This window comes from Excalfactoria chinensis, chromosome 4 (genome assembly GCF_039878825.1).
Source record: "Excalfactoria chinensis isolate bCotChi1 chromosome 4, bCotChi1.hap2, whole genome shotgun sequence".
Lineage (NCBI taxonomy): Eukaryota > Metazoa > Chordata > Aves > Galliformes > Phasianidae > Excalfactoria > Excalfactoria chinensis.
In genome coordinates, this window is record NC_092828.1 from 2,199,608 (window position 1) to 2,215,995 (window position 16,388).

The 16,388-nt window shown below is 45.2% G+C and overlaps 1 protein-coding gene across 3 annotated transcripts in view; it reads left to right on the forward strand.

Annotated features, from left to right (window-relative positions):
- The window catches only part of SLC4A11 (solute carrier family 4 member 11), an 88,119-nt gene that overhangs the window by 19,502 nt on the left and 52,229 nt on the right, over nucleotides 1-16,388 (forward strand). For all 3 annotated transcript variants that reach the window (XM_072335625.1, XM_072335624.1, XM_072335626.1), the window contains exon 3: nucleotides 7,635-7,787. In XM_072335625.1, the coding sequence (XP_072191726.1) occupies nucleotides 7,635-7,787 (153 nt within the window). The remainder of the gene's footprint in view (nucleotides 1-7,634; nucleotides 7,788-16,388) is intronic.

Below are 16,388 nucleotides of genomic sequence, written 5' to 3' on the forward strand. Positions count from 1 at the left end.
CCTTTGTGAAACAAATCCTTTTGCAATGGGTTCCCCTGATGAGATGCTCAGTTTAAGGGCAGGAGATGCGCTTCTGCTACCTATAGATATAATCATAGACTAGGATAGAGAGACAGAGAGGATCCCTTTAGATGGTTTTTAAGCACACTCTATCAGGAGGCATAGAATAAAACAAACATTCCTGATTTCTGTGGGTTCTGATACAGAACTGAAAGTCCACGTGCTGCTGTGTTTTTAAAGAATTAAACCAAAACAAAATAAAGCCCCACTGAATTACTTGGATTATTCACAACGTTTCCTAGAAATCTGGCTGCAAAATACAATACTGGAATTAATTCAAAAGTGCCTGGGTGTTTTCTGCAGCAGATCTGTTCTTTCAGCTCTGTTATGAATTATTACTGAAGAGGCAGGGGAAAGTTTATACTTCCATCTGGCTCTTCATGACAAAAGACAGACTTTGAAATAAGGTTGGAAGTGGGGAAGTGAGAAATTATGGCTGGAAGTGGATACGTGTACCACAATATGGTAGTGGAGGTATTTATTATGTGGAGTATGCGGGGTCATTTCTAATGACTTGTCTGCTGGACATCTAACTTGTTAATTTTACCTGAGGAAATTTTGGTTCAATCTGTGGCACTGAAGCACCCTGGAAACTTAGGTAATGCGTTGACGTCTACATAGCACGGGGCCACTACTACAGAAGACCACAAACATGTACCTGTTGGGATCCTAATAGTTGCTCTAGAGCCAAGAAACATCATCAACACATCCCCAGCTATTGTATCTCTCAGTCTCTACCTATAGAGGGAATGGAGCTGGAAGATGCTCTCTAAATCCCATGTAAGTGATCTAGAGAAGCCAACGTGACCATCCAGTATTTCTGAAAAGCTATGTGCAAGATGACAACGATGACATAGAGTGTGCTCATTCAGATGCTTTGCGACATTTTGAATGCATTTCCTAGTGGGGCATCTCTACTTTTATAGTGCACTGTTTACCCAGCTTGGTTGGGATCAAGAATCTCATCCATTCAAATAAGAGAAAGCACAAAAAAAACCCTCATTGAGCACAGCTACTCTATAGGTCTTCTTCAAGCAGTGTATATAGAGAAAATGTATTTCTCCTCCCAAATCCATGCTGGAGGCGCTGGGAAACTAGAGTATCTTGAGCGTAGCATATCAAGAAGCATGGAAGTGTGGTACTGAAGGGCATGGTGGGGTTGGATTGGAGAAATAGACTTGAGGATCTGGAAGGCCTTTTGGAACCTTAATGGTTCTGTGATTCTTTATGCCCGTGCTAGCAGAAAGCATTCAGTGTAATAAAGGAGATCTCCTTACACAAGCACAGGAGTCAGATCTGGACCCTTCTTGCCAACTTGTTGTCAGCAAGCCTTAAGCAGTCCAACACATGGCCTATGGATGACTCCTGAGCACTAGGTTGGCAGAACCTTTCCACGTGGCTGCCTGCCACAGGGTGGGTAAACCTCCCTAGGCTGCAAATAGTGAGCTTTGCCAGGGGATCTCTCAACTGTGAACCAAAGGCAAAGCTTCATGTTGTTCTATCAGGCATCCAGCTGTATGTAGAACTGCTTTGTTTAATCAGTGTGGCTTAAAATTTTAATTTTGGAGAGAGCCTCGCATAATGTGGCTTGATAGCAGCCTTTGGAGAGTGGTGTTCTATGGCTACAGCACTAATTTTTGTCTTGTCTGACATAAACCCATTTGTTAGGAAGAAGGAATTTTTTCATGACTGCTTTTCATACTTGTAAGTTACCAAAAGACACGCACAAAAACAACCACCAAACCAAATTGGCTTTGAAGATTGACCTCAGAAGGAAGAAGTAAAATCTAGGCAGATATCTACCTGAAAACCTGCTCCTATATCCATACAATCACTCTTCCGTATGAAATGACTTAGCATTAAGTAATTGCACTGCTTTAGCTGTGAGTATCCCTGTTCATTGCAGGGGAATTGGACTATGTGACCTTTAAAGGTCTCTTCCAACTCTAAGGATTCTGTGATTCTAAATCAGCATGATGTGTGACTGGAAGCTCACCCTGGTTAGTGTTTTTGTGTCTGTGTGCAAGACGGTATTTCAGTTCTTGTTTCTGGAGAACTGGTAATGCTTGTGCAAAGTGCTTCTAACCATCTCCTGCATCCTTGATTACTTTATCCCTGCCAGTGTTAACCAAGTGTAAGGTTATTTGCTCGCTGAAGGCAACATGAGCCCCTTCTTTGTGTGTGCAGTGTGTAAAGGGTCAATACAGAGGTGGAAGCTTCATTACTGTGTTTGCTTTTGCACTTAACAGAGGGGAATTTGGGTGTTTTCTGAGATGTGATGAATCTACAAGCCTGCAGTGCTCAGGAAACAAAGCAAACCTGATAACTTGCAGCTTTGGGGGGGTGGCGGGGTTGCTTTAGGCTAATTAAAGCCTTGTGTTCTTCTTGAAAATTAATGCCTATTGTTGGTTAAAACAAGCTGAAAGTCTCCAGGACTGGAAAAATCAGATGAAGTGGCTTGTTTTAAATGCCTGCATCAGAACTAGTTTGTAGGTAGATATGGGTGATGCCCATATCCCAGTGGATGTCTAATTGAGCAGCCTGGTCTAGTGGGAGATGCCCCTGCCTATAGCAGGGGGGCTGGTGCTAGATGATCTTAAAGGTCCCTTCTAACCCCAACCTTTCTATGAGTCTGTATCCCCTTACTTTTAAAAGCTGTAGGTTGTATATTATTACTGTTCCTGTTAGTCTTTCCAAAATTCATCTCACAGTCTGAGTTTCCTTTTGAGAAAGTGGGTACGTTTCTAGGCTCATTCAAAACAAGAACCTATAAACTCCTATGCTTGATTTGAAGGACGTGGCTTAGTAGATGTGGTGGTGATGGGTTAATGGTTGGACTTGGTGATCTTAGTAGTCTTTTCCAGCCTTAATGATTCTCTGAATCTAAACAGTGGCAGAGCTGTGTGTTCAGCTTATGTGTAGTGCATGGCTTGAAATTCAAAGTGGGAGGCAAATGATTTGATTTCAGTTTGGAATGGATTAGGATTAGTGACAAAAAAACAATCCAAGGCAGTGAAGCTGGAAGGAAAGCCTTTGCATTTCCCAGGGCAAAATGTCTAGCTGAATCTGACAGGAGCTCAGAGAATATTGTTATTGATATTCTGGTGAGGTGACCAATGCTGCATTGGAAAACACGACTGTCCTGCAACTAGCTACCATCTGTGCCTAGAAGTTTCATTAAAAATCATCTGTTTTCCTAAATGTGGTGAGCTGATCTTGTTGAATTACCAACTCTGAGCTCAAAAGATCTCTTTAGAATCATAGAATCACCAAGGTTGGAAAAGACCTAAAAGATCATCCAGTCCAACCGTTCACCTATTACCAATAGCTCCCATTAAACCGTGTCCCTTCTAATGTGACTTTCTGGCATAAAGAGATTTCAGGAGAGGGGACCACTACCATTCTGGGAAAAGAGCAGGGAGCTTTAAAGTATTCATAGTGTTAATATTATGTGGTACGTCGAAAACGAAGGCTGCAATTTTTGCAGGGGTTTGCCAGAAGTTGGTAACTACCGAAAAGCTTTGATTCTCATCTTCCTCTTTTGCTCTGCTGATGTGGATGCGTCTTCCTCTCACCCATGCAACAGCTGCCAAAACATCAGCTTCTCTACCTGTATTTAGGGCTCTTCTTATGTAGTGCAGGAGGAGAAATGGCCAGACTCACCAGGAAAACTCTTCCTTAGCACAGGAAAGCAAAGTATCTCAACTTGAAGGATAGCGGGTAGATGAGTTTGCACTCCTAACACCTCATGCTGGCAGATGTTGGTTAATACCATGATTGGCTGTGTGCTTTCTTATGAGATATACCAGAGGGTTGTGATATGGCTGTGTCTTGCTTGAGTCTCGTAGCTTGGGGTATGGGATGATGCCATAGTATGAATCATAGAATAGCCTGGGTAGAAAAGGACCTCAAAGATCATCCAGTTTCAACTCCCTCGTTGTGGGGCAGGGTCACCAACCACCAGACCAGGCTGCCCAGAGCCATGTCCAGCCTGGGATGTCATTAGAAAAAGTGTCTGCATTTTTTTCCTAGAAGACCTCGCTTCCTTGGAGTCTGTAGCCCTTTCTAGGGAATGTATATAGGGGTGAAGTTGTACTTTCTGATAACTGGCCCTGATTTCATTGCTGCAGCTGCCAGGTGCTGCTAACACATCAGCAGGAGAGGTAATGCCACCTCCAATGGTTGCAGGCCAACTCATTGCTCTCCCAGTCAGAACCCAGGGTTCTCACAAACCAGCTCAAAAGGAAATAGTAATGAAAAAGCTGCAGTGTAATCGCGTTGTCTATGTTTGGATAGTTGATAGCAGCAGGACTGGAGTAGCTCTGACAAAACTGATGGGAATAAAGAGAGGGACTGGGATGGATATTGACATGGAAGAAGTCGGATCTGAGCCAGGCATGGTTTACAGAGAGTAGGGTGATGATTTAGTGGAGAAGGGTGAGGAAAAAAACTGCATTTTTCTTCCCAGAACCTGTATAAAATGGGGTAGTGGCTTATTTTCACATTGCAGGCAATAGGCTGAAGAATAGAGGAACTTAAGGTCAAAGCTGGTTCTGGCTGCCTGCAGTTAAGATGGGATTTTGTTCCTGCAGGATGGTACCTGTTCTTGGCTACTTTTCATGCTTTTCTGTTACAGTCCCTTATCAGATGAGTCCTGAAGGGCTGAGGGGAGTTTTCTTGACTGTAGGTTGTTCTTCAAGGTTCAGGTGGGCTCTGCTGACTGATCTTCACAGGCAACCTGACCTCAGTTCCTAACTCTGGGCTCAGACCTAGCAAAATCGGTGTTGTGGTGTTGTTTCTACCCTCTGTTTGAGGCTGAAGTGGCACTTGCTGTGCTCAGAGGTCTGACGTATTGACCCTGTCATGTAGGGTGATGCAGTGATCCTTGGGGTGATGGGAGAAAGCAGCTGCTAGGGCTTGGAGACAACTCCTGTGCTGTCTTTGGAGTGAAGGTTCATCTGCCACACATACACCTTGAGGTGGTTCTGCACTCAACAGGCATAAGCTGCTTGCATTATAATACCTGGCAGACTGAATAAGCTGCTGGCTTCAAAACAGGAGCGGGTTTAGTGATAAAGCAGACACCTGTCTGGGAGTGCAGTTCCTGTACAGCTCAGGTTTGGGGTTATTTGCAAGCAGTGTGTTTTGTCCGTCCCTTGCCCAAGGGACATGCAGCTCGGCTGCCTTTTGTTTTGCTCTTTCCTCCCCTAAGGAGGGAGGAACTGAGGATGCTTCCCTTGCCAGAGTCCTTGCTGACCTCTGCCCAACCCTGGGATCTTACTCCACCCTTGCCCTTCTTTCAGATCCTGCACCATTTATCTCCCATTTCCAGCCTTCTTTGCGTTCGGGGCTTGGAAAGCAACTATATAAGCTTTTCTGCTTTGTTCTTACCTGAGCCTTAATTACACTGGAATGGGTTGAGGGGGGTAGGAAAAGTCAACCATGTGCTATGTGCTTAAATCCCACTTCAGGTACCTCCTATCAGACCCACTCAGCATAAAGGATGAAGATGTGAGACCTGTTTTGACATCTTCTCTGGGGCTGCCATCCTGGATGTGGTTGAGGAGGAGAAGCTAGAATCATGGTTTTTTGGCTTACCTTAGGCTGATTTTCTTCCTTTTAATTTTTCCCTTTGTAGGGCTGTATGAGCTCTCCTGGTGTCAGGTTGGTGTTAACACCAATAAGGAGAAGCTATGGTGACCACGTATTTCAAAAGAGCCAGACCCCAGGTTTGGCATATTGCTTGGGACTGAAATGTTTGCACAGGGGTTTATAGCACTGGCACCATGTCTGTCTTTCTAGGTTACAGGCTGCCCCTTGGTCCTGGCATATCTGCCAGCCCTATGTCCTACCTAGTGGTGACTTTGATGCCAGGGTACCTGCTGTGCTCTCATCACCCCCTTTCTTCTGGGTAGTAAGGATACAAACAGCTGCCTAAGCATCACCAACAGCAGAGAAGTGCAGTCAGTGCACAGTGCTGGCTGTCTGATGAGCAGAAGGGAGACAGCAAGAGCTTGGATATTTCTTAAAGCCTTCAGAGCAGTTTGGATGTGTCAGTTGTTTCTCCAGTCATTAAGGCAAAGGTGATGAGGGAGGACTGAGTTCATTTGGTATCCCATACCTCAGATAAGCAAATGAGAAGCTGTGTAAGAGTTTGTTGAGCCCCTTGTCCCCCCTTCATGTCCTCCTTGGGAGATGCTGAGCACTCATGAGGAGCGTGCTGGCATGCAGCTTGCAGCAGGAAGGGCTGCAGCCCCTGTCCTGCCTTGCAGAGTTCCTGTTTGTGGCTTCCCTTGTTCACAGTGTCTTTTTTGTTTTGCATTGCTGAGCTGTTGGTTTGAGATCACTGCAAGACTGCATGCACTGCTCTTAGCTGCTGCTTTTGGTGCCACTGCATTCATGTTTGCTTTTTAAAAGCTATCAATATTTTAGAGTTTCCATTCAATCTTCTACCTTGAACCTCACCCTCTTCATTCTGCAGCAGTGCCCAAAGCAAGCTAATGAAATATACCCTTCCTGTATCAAGGACTTGTCAGGGGATGGGTGGGAGCTGCTGAATAATCCTAGCGACGTGTTAATAATAATAATAATAGTAATAAAAATGACATTCTATAATGTCACTAATTCTTCTAATTGAACAAAATTAGAGCGCACCGCAAGAGTCCTCCAGCTGCTCTGCAAGAAAACATCACAGCAAGCCAGCCTTGCTGCTGAATGCAACTAGGTTAAACTCTAATTAAAGTGTTGCAAAAGGGTGAGGAGTTGTCTGCTGTAATTAAGAAACTTGTCTCTCTTCCTCTGTGCTGTCCTCTCCTTTAACCTGCTGTATGGCTTGTGGGGAGCTCCAAGTCTGTCTGTCCATCTGCATCTCCTTGGAAACCGCTGTTTTTCCCTTGGTTTAAAACCGCTGGATTGGCAGCGATTGCCCTGATGTGTGGAGTGGGTGAACACCTTGGGTTAGGCCAGTGGCACAGCTGAAAAATGCCAATGTTTGGGGTCTGCAGGCCGAGCTTTCATTCAGGTTTTGGATCTGAGAGAGCCCGTTGCTTGGTGCTGTTCTGCTGAAGGCCTGGCTTGCTGTGGGCAGGGCCTTAACTTATCCATATCCTTGTGAGGAGGCGCAGCTGCTCAGTGGTGCACCTGGAAGTGCATCGTGTGTCACCAATGGGGTCCTAAAGGCTGAAACCCCCCCTCCCTCCTCCAGGCTGTAGTGCAGAGCTGTAGGGAGGGTTCAGTTGGTGCCGTTAGGCCGTTGGTGACACAGCTTGGTGCCGGAGCTCCCTACCCTTCTGCACCCAATGCAGGCCACAAGCATGTGGCCGGACTGTGGGGCGGCTGTGTTGGACGCAGGCCCTGCTGCTTGTTCTGGGGACCCATGTGGGAGCCCATTAGATCTTCAGTGTGACAGCTGCCCCATGAGGACGTGGAGAAGGCCCTTGCAAGGCCGTGGGGCCACAAAGGCTGTGCACCTTCAGTCCTTATCAGCAGCCATGGGTTCGTATGTGTGCCCATGTTGCTGTGGGCCCAGCGCAGCTCCTGGTGTGGTTGTAACTGCGTGCCCCTTTTGTTGGCAGGGTACCTCAAGTGTGACACTGATGATGGCTGCGAGGCCAAGGAGGAGACGGGAGGAGAGGAGCTCTTTGATGCCGTGAACTCCTCCATCGTTTCGGGGGACAGCATCCGGTTTTTCGTCAACGTCAACCTGGAGGTGCCACCCAACACTGCTGGTGAGTGATGGAGCCTGCAATGTAAAGCAGGAGATCCCTTCTTGCAAACATAGCTATGCATCAGCAAATATAATGGATGTTCCTATTTGCCTTGCTGAGTGTGTGAATCTGGGACTGTAGCCATGAGTTGTGTTCTGTTGTGATAAGTGTATTGAGCGAGGCTGGTCCCTGCCCTTGGCTCCTAGGGGAGGTGCAAGACACAGGATAGAATGGTGCTGGTGAAGCTTGGTTGCTTTTGGCTGTAGTGGGGACACAATTTGTTGAGAAATTAGTGAGTTGACCAGTGGAAACAAAAAGCATCGACTGCGTGTGGGTATCCAGTGTTGCATTGAAATGATCCTTAGTATGTCCCCAATGTGTAGAAATACTGTCGTGTTGCAGGCTCTATTTGTAAACACAGAGTTTTCATAGTAGGTACAAAAATCCTGATAGATCTACAGAGTGCACTTGCTGGAAATGCTGATGCAGTGAACACGTGGTGTGGTGCAGACCTCTGCCTGGCTACACCGGTTTGCTTTCTGAATCTGAGCGGTGACTTAAGGATAATATCTAGCAATTTTCAAGCCTGCAATTTTACAAATGCCATCTTAATTGAAAGACTTAAAAATGAACCACTGCGCTGTGATGAGTCTGGACTTAATGCCTTGGGGTTATGTTGTTTGGGGATAAGGAATGTACATGCTGTGGATTCTTCTGCATGTGAAGAAGTTTGACTTTCCTTGTGTGTCCTCCTGGACTTTTTGTAAATGTTTTCCCTCCCATTCAAAAGAGGACCAAAAAAAAAAGACAAAAACGTTGCCTATTTGCCTCAAGCAGTGTGATATTTGTGGTGGAATTAGTTGTATCATTTTTCTTCAGCTGTTTGGGATGCTTAAAGAAAAAACGGACTTCTGATGTGCTGGAGTGTCCTTTCCAAGCATGAGGGTTCAGATCTTAAAACCAGGCTTTAAGAAGGGAAGGTGTAGAGTGAGCTTTGTTTGATGGGCCAGGTGTCAAAAATCCAGGTTCTCTAGTGATTATCAAGCATAGGGCTCATCAAAATCCATGTGTTTAACTTATCTAGTCTCTCAGTTCTTTATTAAAGGTGCTTTTGATGGAGTATCTTCAAGAGTTGATTTTTATACATAGCAAATCTGGATGTGGAGGTGTAGCTGACTTCTTGGGTGGTTGAAAGAGCTTTGGGGGCTCACCTTGAGTTGTGAAAGAAGCCTGAACTGCTAAGGGTAGAGAGGTTGCAAGGGGGAAATGATCCCTGCTTTCAATCTATTTTCTTCCCTGAAATTAAGTTTAACTATGCCATGACCAAGGTATTTCTGCATGTAATGCTCTTTGCTGAAGTCAATAAGGGAGGGGAGAGGTTCAGAAATTTCCTTGCTTTGCTGCTGCTCTCTGGTTACTTGGTTCTATATCTGTACTTTGAATCCCTAACCCATGAATGCTGTGCATTTTTAGCACTTGTTTCCAGCTTTGGGGAGGGAGGGAAGCATTAGGTTTTCTCCAGGCAATGCAAGAACCTTCCTTATACAGTTCATTTCTAACTCCAAAATGAGCTCATGCACCAAAGATTCTGACGTTCTTTAAACACAGTGCAAAAGTGAATGTGAGAATGAATCTTTTCATCTTCATCTTGTTTTCTTGCTTTCTTCAAGCTAGATGAATGAGGCCCTTGTGTCTAGAGGCCTCTTTCACGTACAATCATTAATGTTGGAAAAGACCTGAGAAGATTTTTTTTCTCCTACTTGTGCTATGGAGCTTAGTATTACCCTTTTGTGCCATGCAGACCATTGAAGACCATTTGTAGAGAGATCTCCAGCGTTGTCTGTGTTGCTTTGGTCCCTAGTGTTTGATGCACAACCTGGTTAAATCTCTGGCAGGAAAACTTTGAAGGTGACTTGAGTATATCTGCGAGCCTCTGCATGCCTCTTCTGGTCATTGTAGTTTGCTCTTAGCTGAAGGTGATATCCAGATTCTCTTTTTTTGGAGATGCAAAGCTGCAAGCTTTCCACCTACCTTAGCATAGCATTGGTCCAACAATCCAAAAATGCCCACTGCGGAGGGAATGAGTTGATACTCCAGGGGCTGGGTGCTGGTAATGTTAAATCAAATTGCAGACATGATAACAGCTCTGCCATTGTCCTGTTGAGCTGTTAATCTTGGTATGATGGATGTAAAGCTTACTGAAAGCATAATTGGATGCACTTTACTGTAATTCTGTTTTTAAAAAGACCTCTGGGTGGGATTTAAGCATCGAGCCAACAAAACGTAGCACAGCCCATAAAACCCTGACAATTAACCATTGTCATGAAATGCTGGGCTACATGCACAGATGTGTTTAATACAGGATAACCTGAAGAAATCTAGGGCTTAAGGTATTGCCTGTCTCATTTTTAGCTAATACTGGCTGATGTTGCATTGAATGTTGAGCCCAAGCCAGTGCAGATGCACAGGCACTAAAATGCTTCTCCGTCTTGACACTTGGGTCCTTTATCCTGGGTGTTTTATTGCTTCCTTGTGGAAACCAATAAAAACTCAGTTTATTCTCCCCTGTCTTTGAGTCTTCCAGCTTGCATTTTGGTGATAAGACATCTGTTTTCAGCAAATGTAGAATCATAGAATATCCAAAAGTTGGAAGGGACTCGTAAGGATGGAGTCCAGCTCCAGTATTGGCTGCACCACCATGAAGGTGGGTCGTTCTCTGATGTTGGAGGCTTTAGTGTCTCAAGTCTGCATTTCTGAGCAAAGATCAGGATGGTTTATAAAGAGACTGAGAGGTGAGCTGATATAGCAGTGAAGGCGTGCAGTAAAATCATACAGTCATCAAGGCTGGAAAAGACCTCTGAGGTCATCAAGCCCAACTCATCCTGCTGTGCCCTCTGTGTACCTCAGTGCTTCACCTCCACAGTTCTTCAGTGCCTCCAGGGGTGGTGACTTCACCACTTCCATATTCTATGATTCTTTGATATTCAACCTGTACCAAGTGCATTATCACTTGTTTGGAAGATAAATTTTCCCTAGTAGTAGATCTGTACCCCATTGTGTGCGTGTTGGCAGGATCTGGTGCTGAGGTCTTGCATTGAATGAGGTACTTCTTCCCTGCCATCCCTGTCCTGGGTAAGGGGTCCCCATAGCAGTGGCCAGAGATAAAATCAAGTATCAGAGAAAAATCAAGCTTGGTGCTCCAGCTGGAGACTGGTACCAGATAGAGTGGGGAGCATCAATGAGTTGGTGTGCAGTGGGGAAGTTTTCCCCTCCAGATCCACATGTTACAAGCTGTGGGTATTTTGTAGAATCATAGAATGCCCTGAGCTGGAAAGCATCTGTAAGGAGCATCAAGTCCAACTAAGTCCAACTTGAGAAGTACATACCAGGCTAGATGCGTATCGTCTTGCAGTCACTCTTGCAAGGCTTTGTGGCTCCTTCCCTACTATCTCACTGAGAAGCATGCTAATCCTTCTGTCTCAGTGCTATCTAGAATTGCATTGAAGTCTTTGTGTATTTTTTAATGTAAATTTGTACCTAAATTCCCCTAGAGTGGAATCTGCAGGTATTGTTTCAACCTGTTGCCGAAACATCAAACTCAGTGGATCAGCTGCTTTCTTCCAGCTTCATCAGCAGCATCCTGGGAAATAAATCCCCACAAATTAATACAGCAGTTTGATTTAGATGGACTCTGAAGGTTGGCATGTGTGGGTAGCTCAGGTCTGACATTGCCGTGGGTCTGCACGTTGTGTGGGGAGATGATATTGCAGGCGGTTGTGGCACTCTCACCTGCTTGGCAGGTCTCTTTAATCATCGAGGCAAATAGCATTGTTATTGAGATCGTGTTTTTACATATTGGGGTTTTGAAAGGGCTTTGTTCCCCCCCCCCCCCCCCCCCGCCTTCCCTTTACAGGACTGTTGTAAAGGGGTTTGTAGTGTTTCCCTGAACCCAAGCATAGTTTGTCAGGGATTGTTGAGGCTGTAATTTCTCAGCTTTTGCACCATGCATTTCTGCTCGCAGCTGGTGGCTGTATCAGTGCCTTTGGCTGCAGAGAGGTGCCTGGAATGTCTTTTTGGGCTTGGGGGGTGGGGGGGGGAGGCAAAATCCTGCTGGCAGCCCAAAGCCAATGGGGAGGCAGGATGTGGCTTTGTTAGAGCAGGAATCGGGGGGCAAATAACGGAACACGCTTTACGCTTCGTGAGAAATGAAAGCCTGTTCCACCCTCTTGGACAATTGATCATTCCTAGATACGGGGAATGAACGGTTTCCTGTAACGCGCTCCGGAGGCACGCACGTGCACCGCTGCTCCCTTGCAAAACACGGGGCTCCAGCTCACGGCTGGCCCCTGCAGAGATGGCTTTTTTTTTTCTTCTTTCCCTAAAAGGGATGAGGAGAAACACTGGATGCTGGCGCCAAGGATATTCCAGAGAGAGTAGCTTCCAGAGACAAGTGGTCTGGGCCTGAATGGGTATCATTCTGCACACAATAGTCACATTTCCTCACATTAATACCAAGGTCCTTTTTATGTCTCGAGGCACAATGCTGACCCACGCGTTCCATCTGATAACTCCTGTTTTAGCAGTTTGATGTCAGGGTGGGATGTTGGACTCCTGAAGCTTCCTATAGTCTAATGGAAAGTGGATGCACCGATTGTGTTGGGGGGGGGGGGGGGGATGGATGGCCTCATTCCCAATTTCCTGGCTGGGGTGTTTTCAAAGCAGCACTCACAAAGCTGAGGGAGGTGGGGATGGGAGTGCAAGGCGGCTCTGCACAAAGGCAACAATCACCTTTCTGGATCCTTTGCTTTGGGACAGCTTCCCCAGAATTTGGAGTGCTTTATTCCTCCAGTTGGCATAGGAATGAGCTCTCCCCTCCCCCTTTCTAATTTAATCACAAAAACTACCATAGCTTTTTTGTTGTTGTTGTTGAAAATTCACTTTTGTGTTACATGCATGTTGGAGTGTGTGTATGTTGCCCAAGGAGGCTGTGGATGCCTCCAACCCTGCAGGCATTCAAGGCCAGGCTGGATGTGGTTCTGGGCAGCCTGCTAGTTGGCAGCCCTGCACATAGCAGTGGGGTTGAAACCAGATGATCCTTGTGGTCCTTTTCAACCCAAGCCATTCTATGATTCTGAGTTAGGAGGTGTGATGAGTGGCACAGTACTCAACTCCATTGTCCTGTCTGTGCAAGATGCCTCTGTTCTGCAATTCAAGGCAATGGTCAGTTGTTTCGATGCCTGTGCTGAGCAGTATTGAGGTGAGAATTCCCTCCCCACCCTCTCTGAACCAGAAACTGGCAGCTTGTTTCTTATTGCCACTTGCCTTTAACCTGAGTCTCAGCTGGAGGGATAAGTAAGCTGGTATTCTCTTGCACCTTAGCCCTCTGCTGTGTCTTGGGAATGTGGGATGGTTGAGATACAATTATCAAACATTTATATCTAATCAAAATCATTCAGGTCTGATGGGAATGAGGCCAGACTTAACACGGTTATTGTAGAACAGCAAAGGATCCCCTTGAGATCCTGTTGTGCAATACCTTGCTGTCAGCAAGGAGCAAGTGATACCTCTGCTACTGCTAATGAGCTCTTCTCGTGACGTGTGTTGCTGGGATTTAATTTTCTTTTAAAGGCAAGGAATTGTAAAAGCAGGAGAGTTCTTGCTGCTTGCAGTGTTGTTCAATGCAAGTAGTTGAAGCTTAGATTTGCTTAGGGCCCAGGAGAAATCACCGATACCTAGGTAAATTCTTTTTTCATTTATAAAACAGAACAATCCATGCTCAAGTGCTTCCACTTACATCAGATCCTTGTATTTTTTTTTAAGACTATGAAAATGCTACAATAGCGTTCTGCTGTCATTTATTAGCCTGCTCTACCAGATATGCTGGGGAGCGCACGTAAATCCAATATAGTGTGCTGACATGTCTACAGCCAAAACATTCTTGATTTCTGATTTGCTTTCCTACCTTCCGAAGAAAAGATACTGCAAATATTTCCTGCAGGAGGCTGCTTTGATCCAATAACTTTAGGTCTCTTCAGGTGTTAAGGGCAGCACTGTGAACCTATGAAAGAAAGAAATGGAAAGGAAATCATAGAGTCACTTAATTGCTTGAGTTGGAAGGGACCCTTAAAGGCCATCTACTCCAAATCCCCTGCAATGAACAGGGATATCTACAGCTCCATTAGATGCTCAGAGCCCTGGCCTGACCTTGGGTATCTTCAAGGAGGGGCATCTACCATGTCAAGACAGAATGTGAATAGCCTTAAACTTTGGCATAAGGCTTCCATGGGTTTGTTTTCAGGGCTGTCTTTGCAGAGATGTCATTATGTAAGAGAGGCTAAAAAAGGCAATTAGACTTTGTTGCTATCAGTAATATTACATAAAGGCAGCCAGGGTGGAATTGCCTCAAGTTACAGGGAATAGATTTTCTGCTGCATTTCTTGCTTCCATGTATGAAATTGCCTTGTTCGCACCTAGGACCCATCCAGATTCTGCAAGTAGAAGGATAGATAAAAATGGAGACATGCCATGTTGTCCCTCCAGGGCTCTGAGTGTGCTCACACAAGGACATGAGAGCAAGTCAAATGTTGACAGTTCATCACCATTACTAACATTGATGTTAACTCCCAGAGAGCTGCTTACAGTGCACTTGGTAATGCTGTGTGCACAGACGTATGCCTCCTAGAAATCTGAGCTTTGTGTGTTGCCTTGGTGTGATCCCAGGGGATGCCAGAGATGTGCTGCTGACTTTTTGGTTATCCTCTGGACGGAACCTGGAGCACAGCCTAACAGATAAGGTCAGCAGCTCTGGCAGCCCTGCTCTCTCTGTGTGAGAGGACAAAGACAATAAAATGCCCATAACTCACTCACTTGCCTAACATAAACTTGTGCAGCCTGCTTTTTGCAGCATGCAGAACCATGAAAATAGAAATGGAAATACGATGTGACCCTGACCTCTCTGTTTAAGTGTACTTCATCCCGATGCTCAGGTGTGAAATTATTCCTGGTAGCAAGATTTAGTTGATAAGGTTGATAGGTAGAATTTGCCTTGTTCTAGATAGGGGGGTGAATCTCTGGCTGTCTGTGCCCTTTCTGCCCCCAGTGAAGTGCTTGAGTGCAAAGGTTGAGGGTGTTGCATCTTTATGGCTCCTCCAAAACCGGAGGGGGAAGACAGTTAATATAGTTTCAGGAGGCTGAGGAAAATAGATGTTAGACAGATACATGTTGGTCTTAGGCTTGAGTACAGCCATCACTTAATAGACGAGTCATGGGCAATCTCCTGCATGATTTTATCCTGGTTTGCTTATCACGTTCTTCTGTCTGTTGGTCGTAAGGGGATGTTCTTTAAGTCAGGCACAAACACAATTGGGAAATGTGTGCATTTTTCCCCATTCTCTATGGAATCATTAAGGTTCCAAAAGACCTCAAAGATCACCAAGCCCAACCCATCCCCATCATGCCCTCTAAACCATATCCCCAGGTGCCACTTCTTGTGGTTATGGAATACCTCCAGGGATGGTGTCCTTACCACCTTCCTGGGCAGCCCATTCCAGTGCCTGATTGCTGTTTCTGAGAAGGAATTTCTCCCAGTATCCAACCTGAACCTCCCTGGTGCAACTTAGGGCCATTACCTCTTGTCCTATAATGATTCTGTATTGCTGTTAGTTTGCAACTGTCCTTCAATACTGCTGTAGCGCTCCAATGGGTCTTCAAGATGATAGCCCAGAACTGGGATGGTGATATCTATCAGTCTCCTCTTCCTGGACTGAGATTGAACAGTGCGTTGCTTTGGTGAAGTGATGAATGAGGCTCCCAAAAACATCACCTCTAAGCTCAGAACGGCTTTTCTTTTTGAGAAGTTTGAAAGATTCTGATCCAACAGACGTAATTAGATGTTTTTGCTTGTGTTGATAAAGCAGCACTCAGAGCTCGTCCATGATGAATACTTGAGAGAGCTGTCAACAGAAAGGGTTGATATGCACTTGAAGCTGATAAGAGGAGCCAAGAGATGCTGCATGATAAAAGGACAACATGAATTTGTGTTGCATTTGCATGCACACAGAGGCGTGGTGTGAAGGACAGAGCACAGATATCAGCTTTTCAGCACGTGTTTGCTATTGTTCAAGACTGTTTTTTCTCTAGAACTATTTCATGCAAAAGCTGAAAAACTGAAACATGTTTTCCCTTCAATGAATATTTATGGCCTCCAAATCTTCCAGCATACTTCTGCATGTGTAATTAGGCTGTAAATTGAGTAAGTGAGCGCTGAAGAACTACAAATGTAAAAGCCTGGGGAAAATGCTTGATGTTTCTGGTTTAGTTGCGTGCTTACTTCTTAATAATAAATAGCATTTTCAAGATAAAACAGCTTGTGCTTTCCAAAGAATGTGTCAAACGCGGTTATAATTGGAACTGTTGTGCCAGCGGACTTAAGTGATGCTCTTAATCACATGTAGAGTGTCCAAGTGAACTTGAGAAGAAGTTGAGTGATGTAACCGAAGCCTCTGAACCGTTTTATTTGAAGATGAATGCAATCCTCTCCCTCTTTTCCTCTGCTGTGGAGTCAACTGTCTCCAGTTTGATTCCCAGTGTTTTAATCCTTTAAGTATGAATACTACCTTTGGT